The sequence below is a fragment of the Tursiops truncatus genome, chromosome 7 (genome assembly GCF_011762595.2).
Source record: "Tursiops truncatus isolate mTurTru1 chromosome 7, mTurTru1.mat.Y, whole genome shotgun sequence".
Classification (NCBI taxonomy): domain Eukaryota; kingdom Metazoa; phylum Chordata; class Mammalia; order Artiodactyla; family Delphinidae; genus Tursiops; species Tursiops truncatus.
In genome coordinates, this window is record NC_047040.1 from 108,308,301 (window position 1) to 108,335,119 (window position 26,819).

At 40.1% G+C, this 26,819-nt stretch overlaps 1 protein-coding gene across 12 annotated transcripts in view; it reads right to left on the minus strand.

Annotated features, from left to right (window-relative positions):
- IWS1 (interacts with SUPT6H, CTD assembly factor 1) overlaps window positions 1–26,819 on the minus strand; it is a 68,276-nt gene that overhangs the window by 20,602 nt on the left and 20,855 nt on the right. For 6 of the 12 annotated variants that reach the window (XR_012333171.1, XR_012333173.1, XR_012333172.1 and 3 more), the window contains exons 3-13: window positions 25,590–26,661; window positions 23,599–23,788; window positions 22,998–23,055; window positions 17,574–17,671; window positions 16,279–16,429; window positions 14,507–14,589; window positions 12,913–13,042; window positions 11,672–11,789; window positions 8,619–8,730; window positions 7,989–8,045; window positions 4,851–4,962 (exon numbers count right to left, since the gene is read on the minus strand). Coding sequence is in view for 6 of the 12 variants with exons in the window: in XM_073807829.1 (XP_073663930.1) it covers window positions 4,851–4,962; window positions 7,989–8,045; window positions 8,619–8,730; window positions 11,672–11,789; window positions 12,913–13,042; window positions 14,507–14,589; window positions 16,279–16,429; window positions 17,574–17,671; window positions 22,998–23,055; window positions 23,599–23,788; window positions 25,590–26,661 (2,181 nt within the window). In the remaining 6 variants the exon portion in view is untranslated. Of the gene's footprint in view, window position 1; window positions 4,388–4,850; window positions 4,963–7,987; window positions 8,046–8,604; window positions 8,731–11,671; window positions 11,790–12,912; window positions 13,043–14,506; window positions 14,590–16,278; window positions 16,430–17,573; window positions 17,672–22,997; window positions 23,056–23,598; window positions 23,789–25,589; window positions 26,662–26,819 lie in introns of those variants that run through there. The other 6 variants (XM_073807828.1, XM_073807827.1, XM_073807826.1 and 3 more) reach the window with 5 other exon arrangements.

Genomic DNA, 26,819 nt, shown 5'->3' on the forward strand with positions numbered 1-26,819 from the left:
AGTGGGGTAAAAATTAAAGAGCAAATTATTGAAACACATACACTTAGTTTTGTCTTTCGTCTTCTTTTATCTGAAAGTCAGCAGACAGAAGAGCTCCCAGCTCTGGAATAACCAGAATAAGCTTTGGTGACCTCAGGAACAGAGCAAGTATACACAGCAGTGTTAGAAAAGCATATTAAACTCTCTCAATGGAGAATAATTTTGTTCTTATCTGTGCCTTACTTTCAAATTTTGCCTCTAGTCCACGGAAATTTGCTAGAAGAGAGAAAGGGGGGTTAAAACTGAAACTACGATCCCCCTAATTCCGTCAGGTTACATTTTGACTGTATGCTTCTCCCTTTCAAAGACCAAATGTGGAGGTGACTGCTTGACACATACACCTTCAAACAGTGCTGGCATAAAAAATAATGATATTCTAAGGCAAGGAAAGTCATCGAGAAAAAGCCTGAAGCATAATGAATGAGGTTAGAACCGCTAGGTGCTTGCTGGAACTCTAGTTTCCGATTAGAAACTAGTCAGGGTAACCCTGTAACCCTGTACAAATGATGCCCCTTGTGTGAACTACTTCCAGGACTGCTGGGAGAAGTGAATAAGATAATAATAACAAATACAAGCACAGAGCCTAGCACAGAATCGGAGCTCAAAACAAAAGCAGCTATTATTGCTATTACTACTACTTTGCAATCAGTTTGACACAAAAAGAAAAGTAAATTAATTCTCTTGAACCAAGGGGCTTATACTTCTTGCATCTCTTTCTGCTTGTCCTTTATGTTTAAAAGTTTGCTTGCTGGGTAATTTCTCTTCTACTTTGAAAAGACTGTGTCTTGAAAAGGTGTGGTCTCCAAGAAATTGACACCTTTTAGAAATGTTGAAAAGGCCTGCCATTTATGTCAGCTCAGGGCAAACTCTTCTTGCTGGCTACAGTAATCTAACAATTCCAATCTTTACGACTGTCGAGTGGTTAAAAAAAGATGGGATTTTCTAATTCTTCTCCCCAGATGTTTACTACTGAATCACCTGTGAAGCTCAATTCAAAGAATGCTAAAATAAGGTGGAGACCAGGAGACACTCTAGGGTCGGTACCAGTGTGGTGAAGTTCTTTTGAGTTGGGGAGACCTCCCGCAAGCCTTATCTCACCTCTGGACTCGTCTTCCACCTCAGTTATAAGCAAAGACCTCTAAGTCATTCTTGAACAAGAGCTGCATTGATCATCCATCCTAGATTTTCTACATACATCCCAATTCCAAATATTATTTTATATCAATTTTAATCCTGGGCACTAGTACTCTAAGGGAGCATAAAAATTCATTATCAGATGAGAAAGTTATGCGACTGTCACCCTATGCATGCAATACCCCAGATTTCTAGACAGTCCCAAATATCTGATTTCCTTTCAGACAATGTGCCCTGATTTTTAGTAGCTGCAATCAGTCCACAACAGAAGCCTTAGCTGCTCAGATCTCTGCCAACTGCCCAACTCCCAGCAGCTCTACCCCTCAGCCTGGACTTCTCCTTGTCCACTCCCAGGACCTTCTCTAATAATTTGACCCTCTAGCCTCAGCAACTGGGACATGCCCAGGCTGCGCTGACCTACTCCTAGTTACAGCTTGTATGACTTGTATCTGGCAGATGCCTGGTTACCCCAAGCCTGAAAACACACAGAACTGAGTACCTAGCCTGTCAAATTCAATGACTTCTCTCTTGATTTGTCAACCCTACACCACTTCCTTAGGACAGTAAAGCTGTATGCTGCACTGCTTTATCAGTGAAAAACCAAAAGTAGCCTAAAAGATTAGCAAGATGGGTTTGCTTAAAAAAATATGGTACAATCATATTACAACACAATATTAAGTCACTGAAGGATGTTAACTCAAATGAATTATTACCATGTTTAGTAAAACACAAACCCAACAAGGTATAAATGAGTGTGATCACAATTTTGATTAAAAGTTAAAAAACAAAAACAAAAAAACACCACCACCTCCAACAAAACCCTCTCCAAACCAGTAATAATGTTTATGTACACATATATAAAGGACCGGAAAGAAATAACCCAAAATGTTAATATTAAGGTGCGGGGGGATTACAAGTGACATTAATTTTATTTGTGCTTTTCGTATTTAAAAGTTTATATAAAAACATGCACTGCTTGTGCCATTTTAATGTTATTTTAAAAGCATTCCATGGAAAAAATTAGCATATAAACATACAATGTAGCACAGGTTACTGCATTATTTAGAAGCGAAAAATCAGAAACCATAGAGGAATGAATAAACAAATTATATATTCACATGATAGACTATTATGCAGCCATTACAAATGATAACTCTATAAGGCGGTTTAATGAGAAGTGATCAAAATTCTATACAATGTAATTTTAATTATATTAAAATATCAATAGAAAACAAGGCAAAAATTTTATCAAATTGCTTTTGAGTGGTGATTTTTCTCTTTATAATCTCAAAATTTTCTACAATTGTAAGCAGAAAAAAACTAAGTTTAAAGCATTACTGAAAATACATGTAACACATCAAAACTGTTAACAGTGGTGACTTACACAGAGGAAGAGCAGGACTTGGGGAGTGGGGTTTATTCTCTAGTATATTTACTCTCGTAATTTCAAAAATAAAAATTACATTTAAAACAAAAAGAGTTTCATTTGAAAGCCATTTACTCACTCCAATTTTCTTCTTGGGAAACATGTTTTCTAGTAACACTCATTAGTGTCTGTGCAATGTGAAAGCCTTGAGTGCATATGTAAGGAAACTTCTTGAACAGGAAAACAGTGTCAGGTGGTTTAAGGACAATTTACTGAAATGTAACATGGGACTACCAGCCCCCAAAACATGCCTTATTATTATTTTTCTTTTTTTGACAGAGCTCTGTAAGCCAGACACAGGCCAAGATAAATACCCGCCCGTTTTGATCTGGGGAGTGTTGGGGATGAAGGAGAAGAACTCTGCTTGAATTCCCCTCTCATCACGCTGGCCACCTCTTGCTCTAGCAACAGGCTGGGCCACCTCTGCCCACCTCCCCATCACCTACAGGGAGGGTGGGATCAGAACCAGCAACACCAGCAGACAGGCACATGCCCTTCCAAAGAAGACTGGCCACTAGGATTTTTTATTACGTTTTTCACTGCCCTATTATAGTTCTTGATTCTCAAAATAGTGTGCTGGGGTAGAAAATGTATTACGAAAGAGAGGAATAAAAGGATGGAAGAGACAGTGAGAAAAGTAAAGGTAAAGAGAAACAGGGGTGGTGGGGGGGAAGGAGGGATATCAAGGGACATGGAAATGGAAAGAAGAAAAAAGGGAGGAAGGGGACTTCCCTAGCGGCCTAGTGGTTAGGATTTCATGTTTTTCACTGCCGTGGCCCGGGGTTCAATCCCTGGTCAGGGAACTGAGATCCCGCAAGCCCTGAGGTGTGGCCTAAAAAAGGGGGGTTGGGAAGAAAAAAGGGAAGGAAGTAGAGGTGAAGAAATTCTTAGCACTGAACCAGTGCTCTTCTACCCTTTATTTATTCTCATTAAGTAAGACTGTGTGCTTTGTTTTGATAGTAGCTTAACAACAAAGTGAAACGGCAGGCAGGTGAGTGTGTCTGTGGAAACAGCTGCCAAAGCAGGGGTCGCGGAGGAGTCACAGAAGGAAGGCAACACACTCAGACAGATGCTCAGGAGGGCACTGCCGCAGAGGCGCCACCGTTAACCTCCGAGCACAGCAGGTCAGTGAGTCTGGCTTTATGAATGTTTCAACGTCGTCTTCATTTCCGACCATGAACTGAATATGTATTAATTAAATTTATCTCCTAAATATTCAGTGTCAGGCTTTATGCAGTGAGCCCTCAAATGCAGTTATTGAGCCACTGACAACAGGAAAAGAAGCCACCTCCCTTTCACCAAGACGTTACTAACCAATTACATGCCTGTAAGGGAGACCACTCGGATTCCAGGCCCTAACAAAAACCTTTTTAATAAAAAGGGTACCAGTCAGAAAGACCAAAATGCCTAGCCGTGAGGTAATTATCTATTAGTCTCTAGGAAGGGAATCCCGTATCAATTTCTCAGTATTCAAGAGGACTAGAATGTCACTAAGTGCCTGTTGGGGTCATTATTTCATGAACTAAAAGTGGTCCTGGCCTTTTCTGGTTAAGAAAGCACACACACACTGTTTTCACTCTAGCTGCTGACAACTCAAGCCCATGCACAGAGCATGCTTCCTTGGGGATACCTCCCGGACACGCTCTGGTAGGGCCAGGCCTACAGGGGCATCCTGTTGCCTTCAATGCTGAACTTGACAGCACGGTGCACTTTGCTGAGTCGTTTCTGTTCTGCAAATCGCCTCTTATGCTTTTCCAATCGGCTTAGGCCCTTTTTAAGAATACCAGGCTAGAAAGAGTAGTTTGAACGGAGAATAAAAAAAGATTACTGAGAAGCAATAAGGATCACCGAATAGTATTTACAGTGATGGCAGAAGTGTCTACCCTAATACACACTTCACAACAGAATTACTTAAAACAGCTGAATAGAAAGGGAGGGGTAGGTTGCAGAAGCAGGTGAGTTTTGTTTCTCAGGGTCTTAAAAAAAAACGACTGTACCAAAACACTCTAGGCTTCAAGATTCAGTTGAAATAAAGGGATTAATAAGAGGAAACTTCCCAACTTGATAATGTTTCTTTAAGTCTGAAGTAAACCTCATCAGCAATAAGTGATCTGGCTAGATAAGTGACCAGAAAATAGCTCTCGTCAAATCAGATAAACCTTAAGAGCTGTTAAGGGTTATTGAACACGAAGTAAAAGACGAACAGTAATCTGCATTTCAGATCCACCTTGCTGTCCCCCTGCTTGCTTACCCTGGACGACTCCATTTCCACATTCCACTTGGGCCTGACAACATAGTCCTTGTTCGAGGGCATGGGGACCCTTGCCCGGGCACAGAATCCAGGATCTCCAGGTCTAAGAGCCCTGAGAACGGGAAGAAGAGCATGCTGCTTATGTAGCCGACCACACCCGGGTCCATCCCATTCGGCTGCGTATCTGTGTCAAACCTCCTCTGCCCTCCCGAAGTCACCCGCTCCAGCATCCTGCTGTCTGTCTTAGATGGCCTCATCATCACTCACACTGCTGTACCAATGGCTCAACTTCCCCCTCAAAGCCAACTTCCTCTGCATTTTCAGGACTCCTTTTCACCTCTCCTCAGCTTCAGATATAATCGCATCTCTCCTTTCTAAGGCTGGTTCCTCCATCAGGACTCTGAATCTCAATTTCTCTGGTCTAATAGAGTCACTCATGTGTTCACTTGTGAGGTGTAAAACCAGGGAGTCAAAATGACCCCCCGGACTGAGTATGCCCATAAAGCAGTTGACATGGTTTTGCATATGCAACTCATACAGTAATTTTTTGGTCTGTTTCTTGTTTTTAAAAAAGTTCGAGATAATTATAGATTCACATGCAGTTGCAAGAATTAATGCAGAGAGATCCAGCGTCTCTCCCAAAGGTAACAACATGCAAAAACTATAGTACAATATTACAACCAGGATATTGATGTTGCTATAATCCATCAATTTTTATTTACATTTCCCCAGTTTTACGTGCACTCATCTATCTGTGTGTGTGTGTATTTAGTTCTATGCAATTTTATCATGTGTGTAAGTTCGTGTATCCACCACAGGATCCCTCCTATTGCCCTTTAGTAAACATGTCCACCTCCCTACTCCATTTGCCCAGTCCCTAGCCCCTGGTGACCATGAATCTACTAACTTCTGTAATGCTGGCATTTGAAGAATGTCATATAAATGGAATAATACACCATGTAACGTTTAGAAATTGGCTTTATCCACTCAACATAATGCCCTTGAGGATCCAACCAAGTTGTCACATCTATCGATATTTTGTTCCATTTAATTGCTGAGCAGTACTCTATGGTATGAATATACCATGGTCTGTTGAACCATTCACTTGCTGAAGGACATTTGGGTTGTTTCCAGTTGTGGACTATTACGAATAAAGCTGTACTACTAATGGACAGGTTTTTGCACAAACATTAAGTTTTCATTTCTCGAGGATAAATGCCTAAGAATCTTGTGCAAGTGCTGGGTTGTACGGTGGTTGCATGTCCAACCTTACAAGAAACTGCCGAACTATTTTCCAGGGCAGCTGTACCATTTCACCCCGCAGCAATGGATGAGTGATCTAGTTTCTCTGCATCCTTGCCAGCATTGGACGGCATCACATACAGTAACTTTTATGTACAAATTTGAGAACTATCGTGCTAGACTAACCTAAGACTATCATCCTTCAAAAGTAAAGCCTATTTGATGTCTGGGAATTCGAATCATTCAACCTTCAGGTAACTAACCACCTCAGTGGTAAACGGAGGGTGGGTATTTGCGGGGGTGGGGGAAGAAGAGGAAGAGAAGGCTAAAAAATTCTGAAATTGTTTCTATTCCCTTGTATGGTTTACTCCATTCTTAGTATCAAGCTTCTGTAACTTTCATATACGTGAACTGAAACTTCTATAACTTTCATATACGTTAACTGACTAGAAAATCTCCCACAACTCTTATTTTTCCCCTGAAGCCACTGTCAGCACACCTGTCCACGAGCAAACGACACTTGCTCCCTCTAGCTCATTTCTCGTTCTCCTTTTGCGATCTGGGTGCTGCCTGATTGCCAGCCCTCACTGCACAAACCCCCGTGAAGCCTACCCCCATGGCCCTCTCCAGCGTGGCCTCATTCTCCTCTGGGTTCTCCTCCAACGTGTAGGACCACATCTGCTCACTGGCCTTCACTGGCTACACCCCTTTTCAAAGGGTTCAGTTTATTTCTTACTCTATACTCTCTTTTTTTTTTTTTGCGGTACGCGGGCATCTCACTGCTGTGGCCTCTCCCATTGCGGAGCACAGGCTCCAGACGCGCAGGCTCAGCAGCCATGGCTCACGGGCCCAGCCGCTCCGCGGCATGTGGGATCTTCCCGGACCAGGGCACGAACCCGCGTCCCCTGCATCGGCAGGCGGACTCTCAACCACTGCGCCACCAGGGAAGCCCACCCTGTACTCTCGAGTCAACAATCTTTTCTACGGAGGTAGCTATCAAATCCATGTCTCTAGCCCAAGTTCCAGTTCTAAGCACAGGATAATTATAGGACTATCTCAGTCACCTTACATTTAATATGCTCAAAACAGACGCCAGCTATGTTTTCACGTCTACTCCTCCTCTCCACTCTAGTGAAGGGTAATACCATCATCTCAGTTGCTTAAGTTTAAAATTCTGGGTGGTATCTTCAACTCTAGCCAACTTCTCGCCCACCCAGCCAGACTCCTGGCAGTTGCACACCTGCGAGGGCTCCTCATGCTTCTGCTTCTCCGTTACAGCCTCAGTTTAGCTGTATCACTGCCTTCAGTTCCTCTGCCCTGCAACCCATCCTACATCGTGCTACCAGCAGAAGCATTCCAAATCAAGCTGACGACTTCACGTCCATGCTCAAAAACTTTCTAGGAAACCACAAAGAGAAGTGAGAATTCCTCATCTTGACTTAAAGCACTTCAGAATTTGGTCAACAACTGCATTTCCAACCTTATCTTCCACCACCTCAGGCACCATACTACTGCCCGACTACCTGCCATCCCTAAAACAGGCCTTGCGTGCTTACCCCACATCTTTGCTTAAGCTCTCCCCTTTGCCTACAATCCCTCTGAAGACTTTCTGAGAGAATGGACTACTTTTAGTTTGATTCTGTATTTTCAGAGTTTACCACAGAGTCCAGCACATAGCAAGCAGCAACAAAATCTTTACTGAATGAACTATTTCTCAATATTCTTGTAACCTCCAGGGTACCCACAGAATGTGAATATTCAATAAATACTACACTAGGAATCATCCCCTGCCAATGTGAACAGAGCATCATTTCATTTGCTATTTTTCTTAAAACAAAGCAGCAAGCAGAACATTCCCAATACAGTCTACATTGAAAATCAATACAAAACTCTTACTTTTCCTCGCCTGTCAGCACCTTTTCCAAATCTCTTCGGGGTGTCTGACCACCAGTGCTGGGAAAAAAGTAATTGATGAGTTATCAGGAAATGTCAGGACCTTATAACTAAGGAAAAAAGAGCAAAATGAAATCTCAAACTTAGACCACCATTAGGTCCTTTACACTGGATCAGGGAAAATAATTCCTAATATTGTATTATAAAAGTACTACTTATTTTAATGATCATTTGCACACCAGGTTTCACTCACCTGTAATGACCCTGCCATCCTGGATGCAACTACATCCAGTTTATTGATACAAATCGAAAATGTTTTTTTCTCTTAAGGATCTGGAAATGGGACTGAGAAAGTTTTTTCTGCAAGAGGCTGAAACAACCTAAGCAACCTCCAGAACGGTGGCAGAGGCCAGATCCAACCAGAAAAGCCTGGGAGGGGAGCGGGTGTGGAGCTTCACTGTACACTACCACATTTAAACTAAAAAGTATCATGAACTACAAGACATATCAAGCAGAGGAAAGACAAAATCCTACCATCTGGTAGGTTTCTTAATGATCTTAATTACCAACCCCCGCCCTGAGTTATCGCAACAATAACGTTTACTCCACTTACTCATACCTGTTCCCTCCTACCTGTTCATTCTTCGCCGTTGAGGCATCTGTTCTAGGTCTCTCTGCTCCCTTTCTTCTCTTGTCATTCCTTTGTAGTTTGAGGTAAGACCAAATATAGGCCGAGACCATTCATCTACAACAGAGAAAAATTAATTATTTAGCCCTTAAAGTAGCATTTCTACTACCGTTCTTTGAAATAATCATACCCTAGTGTAAAGTCATATTCTAGGCATTAAGAACATTCTTTCCTTAAAGATAACATTATTTCAGGACCATCTGTAGAATAAACACAGCATGATATCAGCATCACAACTAGCTCCAGCTGATTCAGAAAATTCAATATAAAAAGGTCATTTAAACCTGTAATCACCATAGAGGCTTAAAGAAAGTAACATCTAACTCACTTTGAAGGTCATCAACTAGCTGTGTTATTTCATAAAGACAGTTTAATTTCTAAATTTAGTCTCTTGAAAACAGAAAATCTTTTGTTTTTTTTTTTAAATTGAAGTATGGTTGATTTACAATATTTAGTTTCAGGTGTACAGCATAGTGATTTTTTTTTTTTTTTTTTTTTTGCGGTACGCAGGCCTCTCACTGTTGTGGCCTCTCCCGTTGCGGAGCACAGGCTCTGGACGCGCAGGCTCAGCGGCCATGGCTCACGGGCCTAGCTGCTCCGCGGCATGTGGGATCTTCCCGGACCGGGGCACCTGTGTCCCCTGCATCGGCAGGCGGACTCTCAACCACTGCGCCACCAGGGAAGCCCGTGATTCTTTTTTTGGCAGATGCTTTTTCCATTATAGGTTATTATCCCCTGTGCTATACAGTGTATCTTTATTGCTTATCTATTTCACGTATAATATTTTGTATCTGCTAATCCCATACTCCTAATTTGTTCCTCCCCGCTTCTCTCTCCCCTTTGATAACCATTAGTTTGTTTTCTATGTCTGTATGTCTGTTTGTTTTGTATACAGATTCATTTGTATTATTTTCTAGATTCCACATATAAGTGATATCATATAGTACTTGTCTTTGTCTGACAAGTACTATATGATATCATTTATATGTGGAATATATATTTCACTAAGCACGATATTCTCTAGGTCCATCCATGTTGCTGCAAATGGCAATATTTCATTCTTTTTTATGGCTCAGTAGTATTCCATTGTATATATGTACCACATCTTATTAAGCCAACTGTCTGTTGATGGGCATTTGGATTGCTTCCATGTCTTGGCTATCATAAATAATGCTGCTATGAACATTGGGATACATGTTCCTTTTTGAATTAGAGTTTTCATTTTTTTTCTGGATATATATCCAGGAGTGGAATTGCTGGATAGTATGAAAGTTCCACTTTTAGTTTTTTAAGGAACTTCCATATTGTTTTCCATAGTGGCTGCACCAATTTACATTCCCACCAATAGTGTAGGAGGGTTCCCTTTTCTCCACACCCTCTCCAGCATTTATTAGTTGCAGACTTATTGATGATGGCCATTCTGACTGGTGTGAGGTGATACCTCACTGTGGTTTTGATTTTCATTTCTCTCATAATTAGCAATGTTGAGCATCTTTTCATGTGCCTGTTGGCCATCTGAATATCTTCTTTGGAGAAATGTCTATTTAAGTCCTCTGCCCATTTTTTTAATGGTTTTTTTTTTTTTGATATTCAATTGCATGAGCTGTTTGTATATTTTGGATATTAACCCCTTGTTGGTCACATCATTTACAAATACTGAAAACAGAAAATCTTGAAATTCCTCTACTTTCTTACTCTAACCAAAAACAACTCCCTTATTACTTGTCAAAATGGTCTAAATCTTTAAAAATTACATTTTGATAGTGCAGATGTAGGGTCTGTACTTCATTAAGTCTAAGAAAGCTGCTAAGGCGATCACACAAAAAAGTACTACATGCGCACTGTTTAGCCAGTAAAAGTTCAAAGGTGCCAGCTGATGTCTTTGTTCTTATCACTGCATTGTATCAAAACAAGAAAGGACCTTTACAGACACAACACAGGTGTTGTCAAACTAAGAAGGAAGCAGGGAGTCTCAGGGGAGTCTATATCTCTTTAAAAACTGATCCGCTGTCCCCAACCCTGGATTCAGAATCACCGGTAGTACATGACAGGTACCAGTGGGAACAGTTTGCTTCTCTCTTGCCTAGGGCAAAAAGAACGTCGAGAACCACTGCATCAAAGCATCAAATGCTTATTGTTTAATAGGCAATAAACTACAGATTATTAACAAGATCGAAGATATAATACTTCTCTAGTTTATAAAAAAAATTAAATTTCCCGAAAGGCTTTTGATAATCTTAAACATTCAACAGGAAAATAACTACTGTATTCAGATACAAAAGTAGTTACTATTTCAAATTAGTGTTGAAGTTTAAAAATTTCTTTCCAACACAAAGCACAGGAAGAGTTAAGGAGGATGATGAAGACGCATGTGGTGTTCATAAACAATATGGCAACTGAGTAAATGAACTTCAGTTAGATTCCTCTGGATTTCGCTGTTATCATTAAGTAGTAACACACAAAGGCTTTGGAGACCATTATAAAAATAACAACAGTAGCAGCAGTGGCTAACATTTCTTGAAGACTTACTGTATTCTAGGCACCATGCTTTACATACACCTTCTCACTTATTCTTTAAGACAACCCAAACTAAACACATAATTCTCTGTTTCACAGAGGAGGAAACCAAGGCTTAGAGTTTAAATCACTAGCCCAAGGATATGAAGTAAGGTAGGTGGTAAATCTAGGATTTGAACCCAGGTATGACCGACTCCAGGGCCGACATTCTAATCCCTCTCTCTCTACATGCTCCTGATCCATGATTAGAAAATGCATCATTTTACTTGTTATATACTGGATAGCATACTTAAATATACTGAGAAGCATTTTAAGTCTAAGGGAAAAAAGCTTAGTACCTATAAGAAGGTATCAAAAAATTTTCCTACTCCATTTCATTGACTCATTTTAAATGAAAATCAGTAAAAATATAGTTAGCTTTTATATATACATGTCTCTGTATATACATAAACACACCAAACAAAAAGTAAAATGTACATACTGATTAATTTCCCTGCCATGTCCTTGTTGGACCTTGATTCCTTGGGGTGTTTATAAAGATACATCACTGCTCGTCCAATCCCACTATGCTTCAGGGTCTCCTGGCTCACACTAGGTAGCTGGGGAACATAAACACAGACATACATATTAATCATTCTGAAGCTGGGAGTCCTGCCAGTCTACTCTAGCGGGCCTGCAAGACCTGGTTCATTCACAACAGAACAAATAACAAAAAAGTTATATTTTCAAGGATCTATGGACACTGAACACAAAGATACTTTGTGTTTACATCAGTAGTTGAGAGTTCAGTACTACCACTGAGTTGAAGTAAAACTTAACAGTGTGAGAAAGTGTGAACTAAGCATCCTCAGAGGTTAGCAGCTTAATAAATCAAGGGTCCTCTCAGGCCTCTGAACCAAACAGACCTAAGTCTGAACCCAACCACAGCCATCTGCTAGCTATGTGACCTTGGACAAGTCATTTAACTTCTCTGAGTCTTAATTTCCTCATCTGTAAAATGGAGATAATACACCTACCTTGCAGGTTTGTTGTGAGGAATAAATGAACCTATATATTTAAAAAACACCTGGCACGTAGCAGGTTCCTCGGGAATTCCTTCAGAAGTTAAGTAGCTTGCCCAAGGTGTCTCAGCCACATAAAGGTGGCCCAGATCAAGATTCAAATGCATGCTTATCTGATGCTGAAGCTGGTGCTCTTTCTACTTCAAGTGCCTCCCTACAACATGCCCACTACTAGACTACTCTTCTCAGATAAACCGGAGCTACTCCAAGATCTTTTTTCCTTCAATACCACAGTCACACGAAGTTTTAAAAGGCCTTCCTTTTTTTTTTTTTTTTTTTCTTGTGGTACACGGGCCTCTCACTGTTGTGGCCTCTCCCGTTGCAGAGCACAGGCTCTGGATGCCCAGGCTCAGTGGCCATGGCTCACGGGCCTAGCCACTCCGTGGCATGTGGGATCTTCCCGGACCGGGGCACAGACCCGTGTCCCCTGCATTGGCAGGCAGACTCTCAACCACTGCGCCACCAGGGAAGCCCAAAGGCCTTCCTTTTATGCTCATTTTATTTGGTATGTTCCTAATAAACACACCTAATAAAACTCCTCTTCTGATAGGCTGTGGCAGAGAGAATATACAAATATATGGCAAAATACAGAGGTTATGATAATACAAACCACAGTAGATAACTAATGAAGAGCAAACAAGTCAGATTATCTGCCTCTGACCTCTTGCAGAATCTTCAACAGCTCTTCTCGAATCTTTAGTGCCGGCAAACTCCTATCTGGTAGAGGGGAGAGCCATTCTTTGATGGCAGACATCACACCACTGTCAATAAACGTTTCTTTAAGGTCCTGCCTGTAATAAGAGGAAGAATTAAAAAAAAAAAAATCAAGTCTATGAATGTTGATTCTATTGTAGCTTCCTTTGGATTTTCTTACAGATTTAGTGATGTTTCCAAAAACTGCTTTTAAAAACTGACTCATATACATTATTTACTGAGCACCTATTCATAGACTTCAACAGCCAATATGAAATTTAGTTCCTATTTTCAAGAAACAAACAGACTTGATAGGTAAAGATGATGTGTTAAAGGAAAAAAACCCCACCAAATTGCAAAAGGTAATGCTGATATGAATGGTACAGGCTGTAAGAATAATGAGCTTTAATTATTACAGCTAAGAAAAAAAAATGTTTTATCTATGAGAATAGTGATCCTCAAACTGTTTCAAGTAAGACAGAACCCAGAACTGTGCTATTCTTTGCAGGACACCAGGGAGAATACCATTCTCCTAGCAGAAAAAAAATCCCAATGAATACTGATACTATTCAAATTCCATTTTATGTACTAGAATCAATTATGATAACAGGGAACATGACATTATATATATGAAATCTGGCACAGATAATTTTTTCTGTTGGGATAGAGGTAGCAATCTTCTAGTAGAAAGTCCTAGACCATATGGCTGGCTCATTGGTGTACTAATGCACTTCTTTAGCCATCAAAAGAAGGCTACTGCTGAGTTCAAGGAGAAATCAAAGTTGCTCAGGAATGTGAGCAAACCAATGAAAAGAACCTGCAGAAGGACCCGTGACATAATTCATGATATAACAGGACACATGAGTCTTATTCAATATGTGCTTCAAGTAGTCTCCCAGCATTTTTGCTCTGTTCTCAATCACATTGGGAAAAAAGATGCAATTTTACCAGACTCTAAACAGTCTATAAAGAACAAAATAAGTGGTTTCCAAGTTTTTCTTTCATTAATATCAGTTTGCTATTTGTTCTGTTTGCATCATGCATCAAAGTGTAAGAAAAATTTGCGATGAAGTAATAATCTAGGAAATTCTGTTCATTATTATTTTTCTGTAGGTTGACAGAAGGCAATCATTCTTTAATCTCTCTAGAATACTAGTACATAGCTTGAATATCATTCCATTAAAAGGGAACACTTTTTCGGACTTCCATGGTGGCGCAGTGGTTAAGAATCCGCCTGCCAATGCAGGGGACACGGGTTTGATCCCTGGTCCGGGAAGATCCCACATGCCGTGGAGCAGCTAAGCCTGTGCGCCACAACTACTGAGCCTGGGCTCTAGAGCCCGCGAGCCACAACTACTAAAGCCTGCGCACCTACAGCCCATGCTCCACAACAAGAGAAGTCACGGCAATGAGAAGCAAGCACACCGCAATGAAGAGCAGCCCCTGCTCGCTGCAACTAGAGAAAGCCCGCGTGCAGCAACGAAGACCCAATGTAGTCAATAAATAAATAAGTAAATAAATAAATAAATGGAAACACTTTTCCAGGAAAACAGAATACTTACTTCTTAAGGTGCATGACCACAGTAGGTAATAATGTTAATTTTTTCAGTGCTGGCTTTTTTTGATTATTCAACTGTCTGTCTTCCTATCCAGGAAGAAAAAGATTGAAAAAAAAAAAAAGGAAAAAAGGGCAATTGTTAATAGTGAATTATAACCACTATAATTCTAAACTTTAAATATAATAAAGCAGCAATTTCTCCGAGACACAGTTTTTCCTACAAGAAAGAATAATTACATAAAGAATAGACTTTCTGCAGAGCCAAAACCCACAAAACTATTAGAATAACTAGTTTTAACAACTACAAATCGAGAGGAACAATTTTCATTTAAAATATTGGCATAACTATCAAGTTTTCAGAGTTCATTCAAGGTACAAATTATACATGGAAAAATTTGGTTTATCATCAAGAATAATTTTGCAGCTATGGGGCCTGTAAGAAAGAGAAAGGAATATGTTATTAAAGAAGAGTTTTAGTATTTGCTTGGGTATTTTTTCCCTAGTTTTTTTTTTTTTTTTTTTTTTTGCCAGGCCACACAGCTTATGGGATCTTAGTTCCCCAACCAGGGATCGAACCCGGGCCCTCGGCAACGAGAGCACAGAGTCCTAACCACTGGGTGACCAGGGAATTCCCCCTACTTTTTTAATTATAGAAAATTTTAAATTCTACAGACATACAAAACAAAATAATACACTCCTGTCATGTACATTTCAACAATTAAACACACATGGCCAGTCTTATTTAGCTATCTCTCTAGCTACTTTTCCCTTCACCCTTGAATAATTTTGCAACAAATCCTAGACACACGTCATTGGATTATAAATACTTCAGCAAGTGTCTCTAAAAGAGCAGGACTCGTTTTTAAACATAATACTTGGGCAATTTTTACAATTTGAGCAGAATTTTTAAATGCAGTGAGTTAAATGCAATCATTTGATCAGAGACAAAAGAATGACACAGGTTTATAACATAATAAATATGAGTTTATAATTTTTTGTATGTGAAGAAACATCACTTTGTGGTAAACTAGCAGAACCTGAGAACAAGATCACTCCCCCATAAAACCAGCAAACCAACTCAGCTAAAAAGGCCCATTTTACTTAATACTTAGTCTTTTCACTTTTTTCCTAAAACACGCTACTTAAAAATTAAAATTATTGGGGCTTCCCTGGTGGCGCAGTGGTTGAGAGTCCGCCTGCCGATGCAGGGGACATGGGTTCGTGCTCCGGTCCGGGAAGATCCCACACGCCGCGGAGCGGCTGGGCCCGTGAGCCATGGCTGCTAAGCCTGCGCGTCCGGAGCCTGTGCTCCACGACGGGAGACGCCACAACAGTGAGAGGCCCTCGTACCGCAAAAAAAAAAAATAAAATAAAATAATTTCCATGCTTAAAATTTAGAACAGTAAATGCTTATTATAAAAAAAAACAAAGTATTTTTAATGTAGTTTAAGCAAGGATTAAGTGTAAAAAAAAAAATGGCCGGAATTCCCTGGTGGTCCAATAGTTAAGATTCTGCACATTCACTGCCAAGGGTCTGGGATCAATCGCTGGTAGGGGAACTAAGATCTCATAAGCTGCATGGCGAAAACAACAAAACAGGGACTTCCCTGGCAGTCGAGCAGTTAAGACTCCATGCTTCCAATGCAGGGGACGCAGGTACGATCCCTGGTCTGGGAACTAAGATCCCACATGCCTCGTAAACAAACAAAACAAAAAAGGCCACATAATCAATTATGTGGGAGAAAGAAAGATGAAGCCAGAAGTGACCTATCTCACCTCAGCAGCTTCATTCATCTTGACAATCATGGCGCTCACAACGTCGTCGGCATCACTAATAAAAGTACCACCATCACGGTTACGCCTGCGCTTGCCACTCATGCTCTTTTTCCGCTGCAACATCATCTCAAAGTCCGACAGGAAGTCCATGCTAAGCAGTAACCCAAAATTAAGTGAAATATAAATTCCCTTTTAAATGTACATTTTCTTTTATGACAGTTAAGAACCACCAACTTTCTTAATTCTAACTCAGTGAAGTGCTGCTTTCTTTTAAAGTGCAAGTACTTTAAAAATTGCTTTTAAAAGAACAAGTGATCATAAATTTTACGCTCAACTTCCCAACGGTTACACATTAAATACTAATAGCCCTACACCTTCATACACTATGTTCATGCTTACATGTGTTAGCCTGAAAAAGAACATTTCAAATTTCAAGTTTTGCCTGCCACTCCATGGTTCAGTTTTAGTTGCATTGCCTTTCTGCGGGGGGAAAGAGTGGTTTTCAATTATCTGAATATTTTTGTCTTATACAGAATAAGTAGGGGAAAAAAACCCGCTGTTTTTCAGTGATAAGAAGTATAACTCTCCAAACATAATGTGACTGAGATAAAGATGCAGATCTACAAATCTGCTAAGAGCCTCAAAAAGACTTTGTAGCTTTCATCTGAATCTTTACACTTAACGAGGAGCTAATATGCTCTCTGCCTCTATCATATAAATAAAATGATATGGTTTATAATTTAATTTCCAAAGGTACTGCCAAACTCATTCAGCTTAATTCTTGCATGTCACTAGGAATTAAAGCATCATCTTTATAAACAGTAACTAACAATTCATTCTATGTTTGTCACCTTTCATGACACTAGATTCTTCTGAACATAGATTCCAACCATCTCAACAAAACTATGTGAAATACAATCAAGGAATATTTTGTATCTAAAACATCCCCCCTGGGACCCCCAAATCAGCTTTCTCTCTCTCTCAAAAAAAAAAGTTTTTATTAGGTTATTTTTCAGAAGAACTTACTTGGTGAGATATAAATTAAAAGCCTGGCAACCATATAGCCCCACAAATTAAGACAGCTGAGCATAGGGCAAATGACAGAAAAATAACAACAGCAAATAATTTTTGGACAGCACTGTATACAGAGAAGTAGATGGGAGAACAAAAATGGAAGATTCTTTCCTACACTTAATCAGGAACCAAAATAAGAAAAACAAAGTTCGTTAGTCTCTACCTTCATTTTTAAAGTTCTCTTTAATAAAGTCCTTTTTTAAAAAATAAAACAAACTTACTGTTTTCCTCTCTTTATGTTATCATCAGAATCTGAATCTTCTGCTTCTTTTACCTGTGTTTCACTTTTTTCTTCTTCCAAATCTTCTTGGTTAAAACCCTAAAGGAAGGGTAAGTTAGCTGGAGTTACCGCAACCTCATTACAGACTCTCTTCTATGTAACTGCTCTTAATTTTTTGCATTTTTAAAGTAATACATTCATAAAGAATAAAAATTAAGAAGATATCAAAAGACATATAGCAAAAAAGCCTCCCTCCCACCCTAGCCCTGGTGTTGCTAGTTTTCTTGTCTCCTTCTTCATTTTTAAGGCTTTAGACGATTTCACCAAATAACTGCGACCATAATTTACACATTTCCCTGATGATATTTAGGTGTGTGTATTTGAAATTTTGAGAAACATCTGCAAACTGTCTTCATAGAGGTTACACCAAATTAACTCTCCTTCCAGGAAAGCACAAATTCACCTGTTTCCTCACCTTCCCACTACTACGGCAGGTTATCAAGCATTAATATTTGCAATCTCTGGACTGAGAAAAACAAAAGGCATCTCTGTAGCTTTCTTTGCATCCTCTTATTATGAGTAAAGCTGGGCATTTCTCATGTTTCAAAGCCATCTGTTGCTATTTCTCTGTGAACTCTCAATATCCTACGGCCAGTTCTCCATTGGATCTTTGTCTTATTGGTATGGAAAATCTCTTTAAAAATTAGGGAAATTAGACCTTGCTACATGACGGGAACTGCACAATCCTGACATCTGTACAGTTTGATTTTGTTTATGGTAATGTTTTCTGGGTATAATTTTTAATTTTTTATGTAATTTAAATGGTCAGTCTTTTCTTTATAGCTTCCAACTTTCATGTTATACTTAGAAAGGCCTCCCCAATGGTTCCCCTAGTATGCTGTTTTCTACACTGAACTGAACCCATAATCAAGTTGATGTCCACTCTCCACACTAGAGAAACGTATCTTATGCTTGTAAAATGTTGCTTAACTGAGTATAAGCCCCATGAGGGCAATGTCCAAACAATCTCTGGCATACAAGCTCTCGAATATCTGTTGAATGAATTCTTTTCTATTTTCTTTAGGTTTATTTACTATTTTTCTACCATCTTGAATTAGACTCTAAATTCACCTACTTGCATCCTCTCTTGCTTTAGTAATGAAAGTACTGACTTTTTTTTTAACACAAGAACTATTTAACAAGTAAGTTTTAAATTTGGGGGTGGCAAGGGTGCTTTTATGTGCTAATTTTGTTACTAATTTTTAATTTCATTGCATTCAGAAAATGTTGTCTATAGTTTGTACATTTTGCAAAAGCTTGATTTAAATTTTATATGGAAATACAAAGAACCAAGAAAAGCCAAGACAATCTTAGAGAATAACAACCTTAAAGGACATAAATAACCAAATATCAAGGGTTATGCATTAATGGTGCAAGGATAGACCAATGGAACAGAAAAGATACTTCAGAAACAGATTAGAAAATATATACATACTCGATTTATGACAAAGATGGCAGAATAGTGGAAAAGGATAGTCTGGTTCAACTAGATACTACAAACGGGGGGCGGAAATCTTGACTATCTCATATATACTGCACACAAAAGCCCATTCCAGGTGGACAATATAACTAAATGAAAAAGATAAAATAATCAAGCTTCGAAAGAATAACTCAGGAGAATATTTTTATAACCTTGGGGATAGGCAAAAATTTCTTACAATTCAAAAAACTTTCAACATAAACGAAAAGACTGGTAAAGTTGATTTACACTAAAATTAAGAAATTTGCTCATCAAAGACTCCATTTAAAAACTGAAAATGCAAGCCACTGAACAGAAGATATTTTTATCTTTTATAATCTCCAAAGGGCTTATATCTGGATTATATAAAAAGAGACATTTCTCTTTTCTATCTTTCCTGGTTTTTTGGTCTTGATTATTCCATTGTTTACATTCCACTTAGATTACAGACCTGTTCATTCTCTTCGCAGTTCTGTCAATTTTTGTTTTGCTTATACATATTTAAAGTCATATTACTAGGTACACGGCTAGGTACAATTTTAAACCCTTTTTTCAATATAAAGGGACCCTCTTTATCTCGAACAATGGTTTTTGCCTTAAAGTCTACGTCGTTGATATTCATATAAGCTACACCAGTTTTCTTTTGGCTAGTGTTCGGAGAGAGTACCTTTTTCCATCCTTTTATTTTCAACTCTATCTTCTGTTTCAGATGAATTTCAAAATTAATATATAGCTGGTTTTTAAAATCCAGTCTTTAATTTGTCCTTTAATTGGAGCACTTAATATATTTCAGTGTGATTTCTGATATTATCAAAGTTTATATCTGCTATCTTACTATGTACTACTTTCTAAAAGTCCCCCTGTTCTATATTTCTTTTTCTCTTTTCTTGCTTTCTTTTGGATTGACTAGCTTCTATTATTTCATTCTTCCCTCTCTATTAGGTTGGAAGTTACACATTCCATTAGTCTTTTTAGAGATTACAATGCACATCCTAACTTACCAAAGACTACTAATGTACTTTTACATACATTTGCAAAGACCTGAGAACATTTCAATTCCATGTAAACACCCAATCTGTCACTGCCGTCATGTTTTAATTTCATATGCATTTTAAACCACACCAGACGTGACTCTGTTTTGGATGGTCATTACACATTTAGACCTAGCCACACGCTTTTGTTGCTCTTTTTCCCTTCCTGCATCCTTGACCTTCCACCTGAGATTTTCTTTCTGCCTTTAGTATTTCCTTCAGTTGGCATTTTGGTAAGATGAAATAAGCAGGGAATCTTCATTCCTGAAAAGAATTTTTACTGAATATAAAAGAACTTTTAAGTTTGCAGTTATTGGATTCTATTACTTCTGTTGAGAAGTTAGCTATTAAAATAACAGTTGCCTCTCTGAATGTAGTATCTTTTCCCCTTTGGCTGCTTTAAAGACTTTCCTGTTTTCTTTGGTTTCTTGCAATTTTCCTGTGGTGTATTGGGTTGGCCAAAAAGTTCATTCAGGTTTTTCCGTAAGATGTTACAGAAAGGGACTTCCCTGGTGGTCCACTGGTTATGACTCCACGCTCCCAATGCAGGGGGCCCGGGTTCGAACCCTGGTCAGGCAACTAGATCCCACATGCATGCCGCAACTGAGAGTCCGCGTGCCGCAACTAAGTATCCTGCATACCACAACTAAAGATCCCATGTGCCGCCACTAAGACCCAGCCCAGCCAAATAAATTAATTAATTTTAAAAAAAGTTACGGGCTTCTCTGGTGGTGCAGTGGTTGGGAGCCCGCCTGCCGGTGCGGGGGACACGGGTACGGGGCCTGGTCCAGGAAGATCCCATGTGCCGCAGGGCAGCTGGGCCTGGGTACCACAGCTATTAAGTCTGCACTCTGGAGCCCGCGGGCCACAACTGCTGGTCCTGTGTGCTGCAGCTGCTGGGGTCCACGCGCCTGGAGCCCATGCTCTGTGGCAGGAGAGGTCACCACAGTGAGAGGCCCCACGCCTCAGCAAAGAGTGGTCCCCGCTTGCTGCAACGGGAAGAGGGCCCGTGCGCAGCAGTGGGGACCCAGTGCAACCAGAAGTAAATAATGATTAATTTTTTTTAAAAAAGTTACAGAAAAACCCGAACGAACTTTTTGGCCAACCCAATATTTAAGTGTAGATTGCTTTGTTTTTATCCTGCTTGCAATCTGTAGAACTTCTAGACTCTATGGCTTTATGAATCATTTCTTTAAATATTGTTTCTGATATATATACATATACATTTCCTCCCCTCTCCTTCTGGGATTCCAAGTCACTCTGTTAAACCTTCTCATGCATAATTTATGTTTTATTTTTTACATTTTCCACACTAATATCAATGCTTCATTCTACATAGTTCCTTCTATTTATTTAGTTAGTTAGTTGTGGCAGGTCTTGGTTGCAGCAGGCGGGCTCCTTAGTTCCTTCTATTTATTTAGTTGCAGCAGGTGGGCTCCTTAGTTGTGGCATGCATACTCTTAATTGTGGCATGCACATGGGATCTAGTTCCCTGACCAGGGATTGAAACTGGGCCCTCTGCATTGGGAACGCAGAGTCTTAACCACGGTGCCACCAGGGAACTCCCTCTACATAGTTCCTTCTAACTTACCTTCCAGTTCACTCATTTTCTTTTCAAATACGTCTAATCTGTTGTTAAACTCATCCACCAAGTTTTTAATTTCAGTTACTGTATTTTCAAAGTTCCAGAATTTCTACTTGGTTCTTTTTCAGGTATTTAAAAAAAACTGTTTGCTCTAAGAAACTTTTCAATCCTTTACCTTGCTAAACATATATATATTAAAGGCAATATCTAAAATTCCTATATCTAGAGCCCCTAGGTCTATTTCTGTTATCTGCTGTTACTATTGTTTCTTTTTAAATGTTACAGATAAGTGTGTACTGTGTATTTGAAAAACTACAGAAATAACTGGAGGTCTGTGATGATGTTACTTTTGTCCTGAAAGGATTTCTGTTTGCATATGTCAGGTGGCTGAGAGCCAGCCAATGGTTTAAGAATCACTGCAATCAAACTTCTGAGACTTAGGGAGGGTGACGGAAGAGGGAAGAGATATGGGAACATATGTATATGTATAACTGATTCACTTTGTTATAAAGCAGAAACTAACACACCATTGTAAAGCAATTATACTCCAATAAAGATGTTAAAAAAAAAACAAAAAAACTTCTGAGACTGAGGTTCTCTATGTTGCTAGATGACTCAAAGATGGCCTAAAATCTGAGCAAAGGCTATTCTAACTTCCAGTTCACCCTTAATCCTAGCAGTCTGAATCCAGAGCATGGGGTTTTCAGGGTCCTCTAACCTCAGCAGGCCCCGACCTTCCAGTTTTCTCTCTTAAGCCTTGAGGCAATCAAAAATAAATTTAGCCTCTCAGCTTGAGTAGATGAACATCCCAGAAAAAGCAGTTCTAAATGGTGAGCTTACCTCTTTAGGTTTCTATCTTTTGCTGGTTTTTGGCTTAGTAATTCTGTTACCTAGTTCTTATGATGATGAGCAGATTTTTTTAAACATTTTGTCTAGCTTCTGTAATTGTCCTTAGCAGAAGGGCTGGTCCAAATTACCTCACGTGCCACTGCTATCATCAGAAGCTCCGTAACTGCTGTGATTCTTTCTCTTTAGTATTATAAAGCGCGTTTCATTGTCTCTTAATGTGTTCCTTCCTCCCTTTAATTCAATTTTGCCCGTTATTTTCCTTTTATGTCTTTGTAGACCCCTTTATTTCGCTTTCTGAATACCTTTGTTCTAGATTTTTCTACTGGATACATCATAGCTATTTATTTCTACTTATTGGAATCTCCTACTAGACACCCACTGCCATAAAAACAAAAAAAGCATAGCATAATCAAAGAGGACATCTTTCCGTCTAATACTTACTGTAAATTCTTCCTCCTCCTCATCACCAGATTCTCCAAATATGTCTGCAATAAGATTTCTAGAAAATATAAAAAACTTTCATTTGCTTTCTTCTCATTTGCATAGGAATCAAAATATTTTTCTAATAGGGTATAATTTAATAACAGGAAAACATGCAGATCTCAACTGTCCATCTCAATGGGTTTTGACACATTCACGTAACCCTTACCCTAACAGAACAGTTCCATCTCCCCAGAAAGTTCCCTTGTGGCCCTTTCTAGTCAGTCCCCCCTATCAACATCCCAGAGGCAACCACCGCTCTGATTTCCACCACCACAGATTAGTTTTGCCTGTTCTTGAACCTCACATAAGTGGAATCAGAAACATGTCCTCTTTACTTCTTTCACTTAAGATAATATTTTTGAGGTTCATCCATGTTGTAGCATGTAGCAATAGTTCAGGACCTAAAATCCTGAATCCCCCAAGGTCATGAAATTAGGCAGGGTATATTGTATTACACCTCAACACGGACTTTTAATACAAGTTTAAAAACCCTGAAAGACAAGCCCCTCTCTACCGCCTTGTATGAACCCTGGGAAGTTCAGGTTACACTGCCACTTACTCTTCTTCATTCCCTGACTCACTATCACTCCCAAACAGGTCCTTCTCTTCATTTTTCTTATCAGACAATTCTCTCCCTGCTTCTTCTTCACTGTCAGATGCTATCGTCTTCTCTCTTTTGCCTGATTTGTCTGACAAAACATCACTGTCAGAGTCATCTGCATCAGAGACAACACGACTCTTCTTTGCTGCTGTTGAAAAAAAAACATCATTAATCTTACTCCATCACAGTCACTGTATTACTAAGTAGAACAGGTGCTCTAAAATGTCAGTACGTGGCCAAAACCAAAGGCCTCATGATACACAGTTTAGAATAAAAAATAAATAAATAGCTAAAAGATGCAGAGTCATCTTACAATTATCTGCTATATAGGAAAAAGTGGCCAAAAGATGAAGACTGGCATCAATAGCTACCTTTCGTTTGGGGGAACAGAGAAAATAAGAGTAGAATCCCTTCTATGCTGCCTAATATTAGCAGAACTCTAAAGGCTTGGATATTCTTTTGTGGAATCCCCATGCTCCTCAGCCATCCATCACTGCTCAATCTGGAATTTCTCATCTACCTTAGTAAACTGCACATGTGGTGCTCTTTTCCCTTCTCCTTTAACAACTGTCGGGTTATAAAGAAATGCCTTTTCCCAAAAAGATGTTTCATAAAAAAGTAATCAAGTAGTAAAGATTGGAATATTTTGTGGAGACACGGAGTCTCTAAATAGAGTCCCTCGGAAACTTCCTTAAATTTGGGCATTCAACAATGTTTAACAACTGAAGACAGGTACCCATGAGAGCTCAGTCACTGTCTAGATGGGATGTAGTGCATTAGCTGTCAAAGAGACCACAGTTAACTCTGGATAAGGTTGGGTTTTCATGTAAAAGTATTCTTTTGAAACATTACCCTTTCCAGTAAAAAAAAAAAAAAAAAAAGGACTTCCCTGGTGGTCCAGTGGTAAAGAATCCGCCTTACAATGCAGGGGAAGTGGGTTTGATCCCTAGTCAGGAAACTAAGATCCCACATGGGGCGACTAAGCCCTCATGCCACAACTACTGAGCTCGCAAACCTCAACTAGAGCCCACATGCTGCAAACTACAGAGCCCATGCACTCTGGAGCCCGCGCACCACAACTACAGAGGCCACACACCCTGGAGTCTGTGCGTCACAACTAGGGAGAGAAAATCTGCAAGCCACAGCTAGAGAGAAGCCCGCGGACAACGAAGAGCCTGCGAGCTGCACGAAAGATCCCACATGCCGCAACTAAGACCTGACGCAGCCAAAAATAAATTAATAAATAAAAAATCTTTTAAAAAATTTATATTTTCATAGAAATCTTTCATATTGCCATTGCAGTGCAGTCTAGTTTATCATTTTGAGGCAGTCAGAACTTAACAAATGCTGCTAGAACAACAAAGGAAATTTAAGGAATATTAAGACTTGCCAATGAGGGAAATCCCTGGTGGTCCAGTGGTTAGAACTCCAGGCTTTCACTGCCAACCTCATGAGTTCAATCCCTGGTGGGGGAACTAAGATTCCACAAGCCACATTGTGCAGCCAAAAACACCAAAACAAAAAACAAAACAAAACAAAAAACCGAAACACTTGCCAATGAAAACCAGTGTCCTGGTGATATTTTAGAACATCAAGTTGAATAAGAGAATACAGACCTAACATTCCAGGAAAAGAAACAATCCTTCATAGTTATAAGCTTAGACAACAAGTAAAGCTATGGAGGGACTTCCCTGGTGGTCCAGTGGCGGAGAATTTGCCTTCCAATGCAGGGGACACAGGGTCAATCCCTGATTAGGGAACTAAGATCCCACATGCCATGGGGAAACCAAGCCCACGTGCCGCAACTACTGAGCCCGTGTGCTACGGAGCCTGCGTCCCACAACTAGAGAGCCCGTGTGCCTCAACTAAGACCCGATGCAGCCAAATAAATAAATAAATAAATAAATAAAAGTAAAGCTAAGGATAAACAGCCCAAAATAGTCCCTTACATGCTTTCTCTTCATCGTCACTATCAGAAAGCACAGCAGCTTTCCGCTTTGCCACTTTCTCCTCCACCCCCTCTTTTTCTTCATCCTCATCACTGTCAATTTTGGGCCTTTTTGGTTCTTCCTCCTCGCTGTCAGAACTGTTGAACCGCTTCCTGTCTACATGGGCATCGGAATGAAAGGGGTCAGCCTGCATTTCTGTGTCCTCTCTCTTATTCTCCCCGTCACTGTCCTCGTCAGACTCCGGCTTCTGTCTGTGTCTGGGGGCAGCCTCGGCTTCTGAATCGCTGGCAGGCCCCTTCTGAGGCTCCTCGCTCTCAGAGTCACTGGCTTGGGGCTTGGGAAGCTCCTCATTTTCAGAATCACTGGCTTGGTGCCTTGGGGGGTCCTCGCTTTCCGAATCGCTAATTCGGGGTTTGGGAAGCTCCTCATTTTCCGAGTCACTGGCTTGGTGCCTTGGGGGGTCCTCGCTTTCCGAATCACTGATACGGGGTTTGGGAAGCTCTTCATTTTCCGAGTCGCTGGCTTGCTGCCTTGGCGGGTCCTCGCTTTCTGAGTCACTGATCCGAGGCTTGGGCAGCTCCTCACTTTCAGAGTCACTAACTCGAGGCTTGGGAAGCGCCTCATTTTCCGAGTCACTGGCTGGGTGTCTTGGGGGCTCCTCACTCTCAGAGTCACTGACTTGGGGTTTTAGAGCATCCTCTGTTTCCGAGTAACTGGCAGGACTTTTGGGGAGCTCTTCGACCTCTGAATCGCTGGCAGGGGGCTTCCTAACATCTTCATTTTCGGAGTCACTTGCGTGCCCATTAAGCAGCTCCTCGTTTTCAGAGTCGCTCACAGGTAGCTTCCTGGGCTCCTCATTCTCAGAGTCGCTCCCATGGTGATTGGCATCCTCGTTTTCAGAATCACTCGCAGGAGGCTCTGCATGCCCTTCAAATTCAGAGTCGCTGTCCTTTTGCCTTTGAAGCTCCTCACTTTCAGAGTCACTGGCATTAAGATTTGAGGGGTCATCGTTCTCAGAGTCTGTCACATGATGTCTTTTGTTGAGACCATCTTCTCGATCACTAGGTTCATTCTGAAAAATCAAGGGAGAAAAAATTAGGAAAGTGCAAAAAAAGCTTTGGTAGTAAAAATGTTAAAAATTTTCAGCTTAAAAAAAAAGCAGGAATACGCATGCTTAAATGTAGAATTCTCATCCTATACGTATATAGAAACATCCCACTTTTAAAAAGG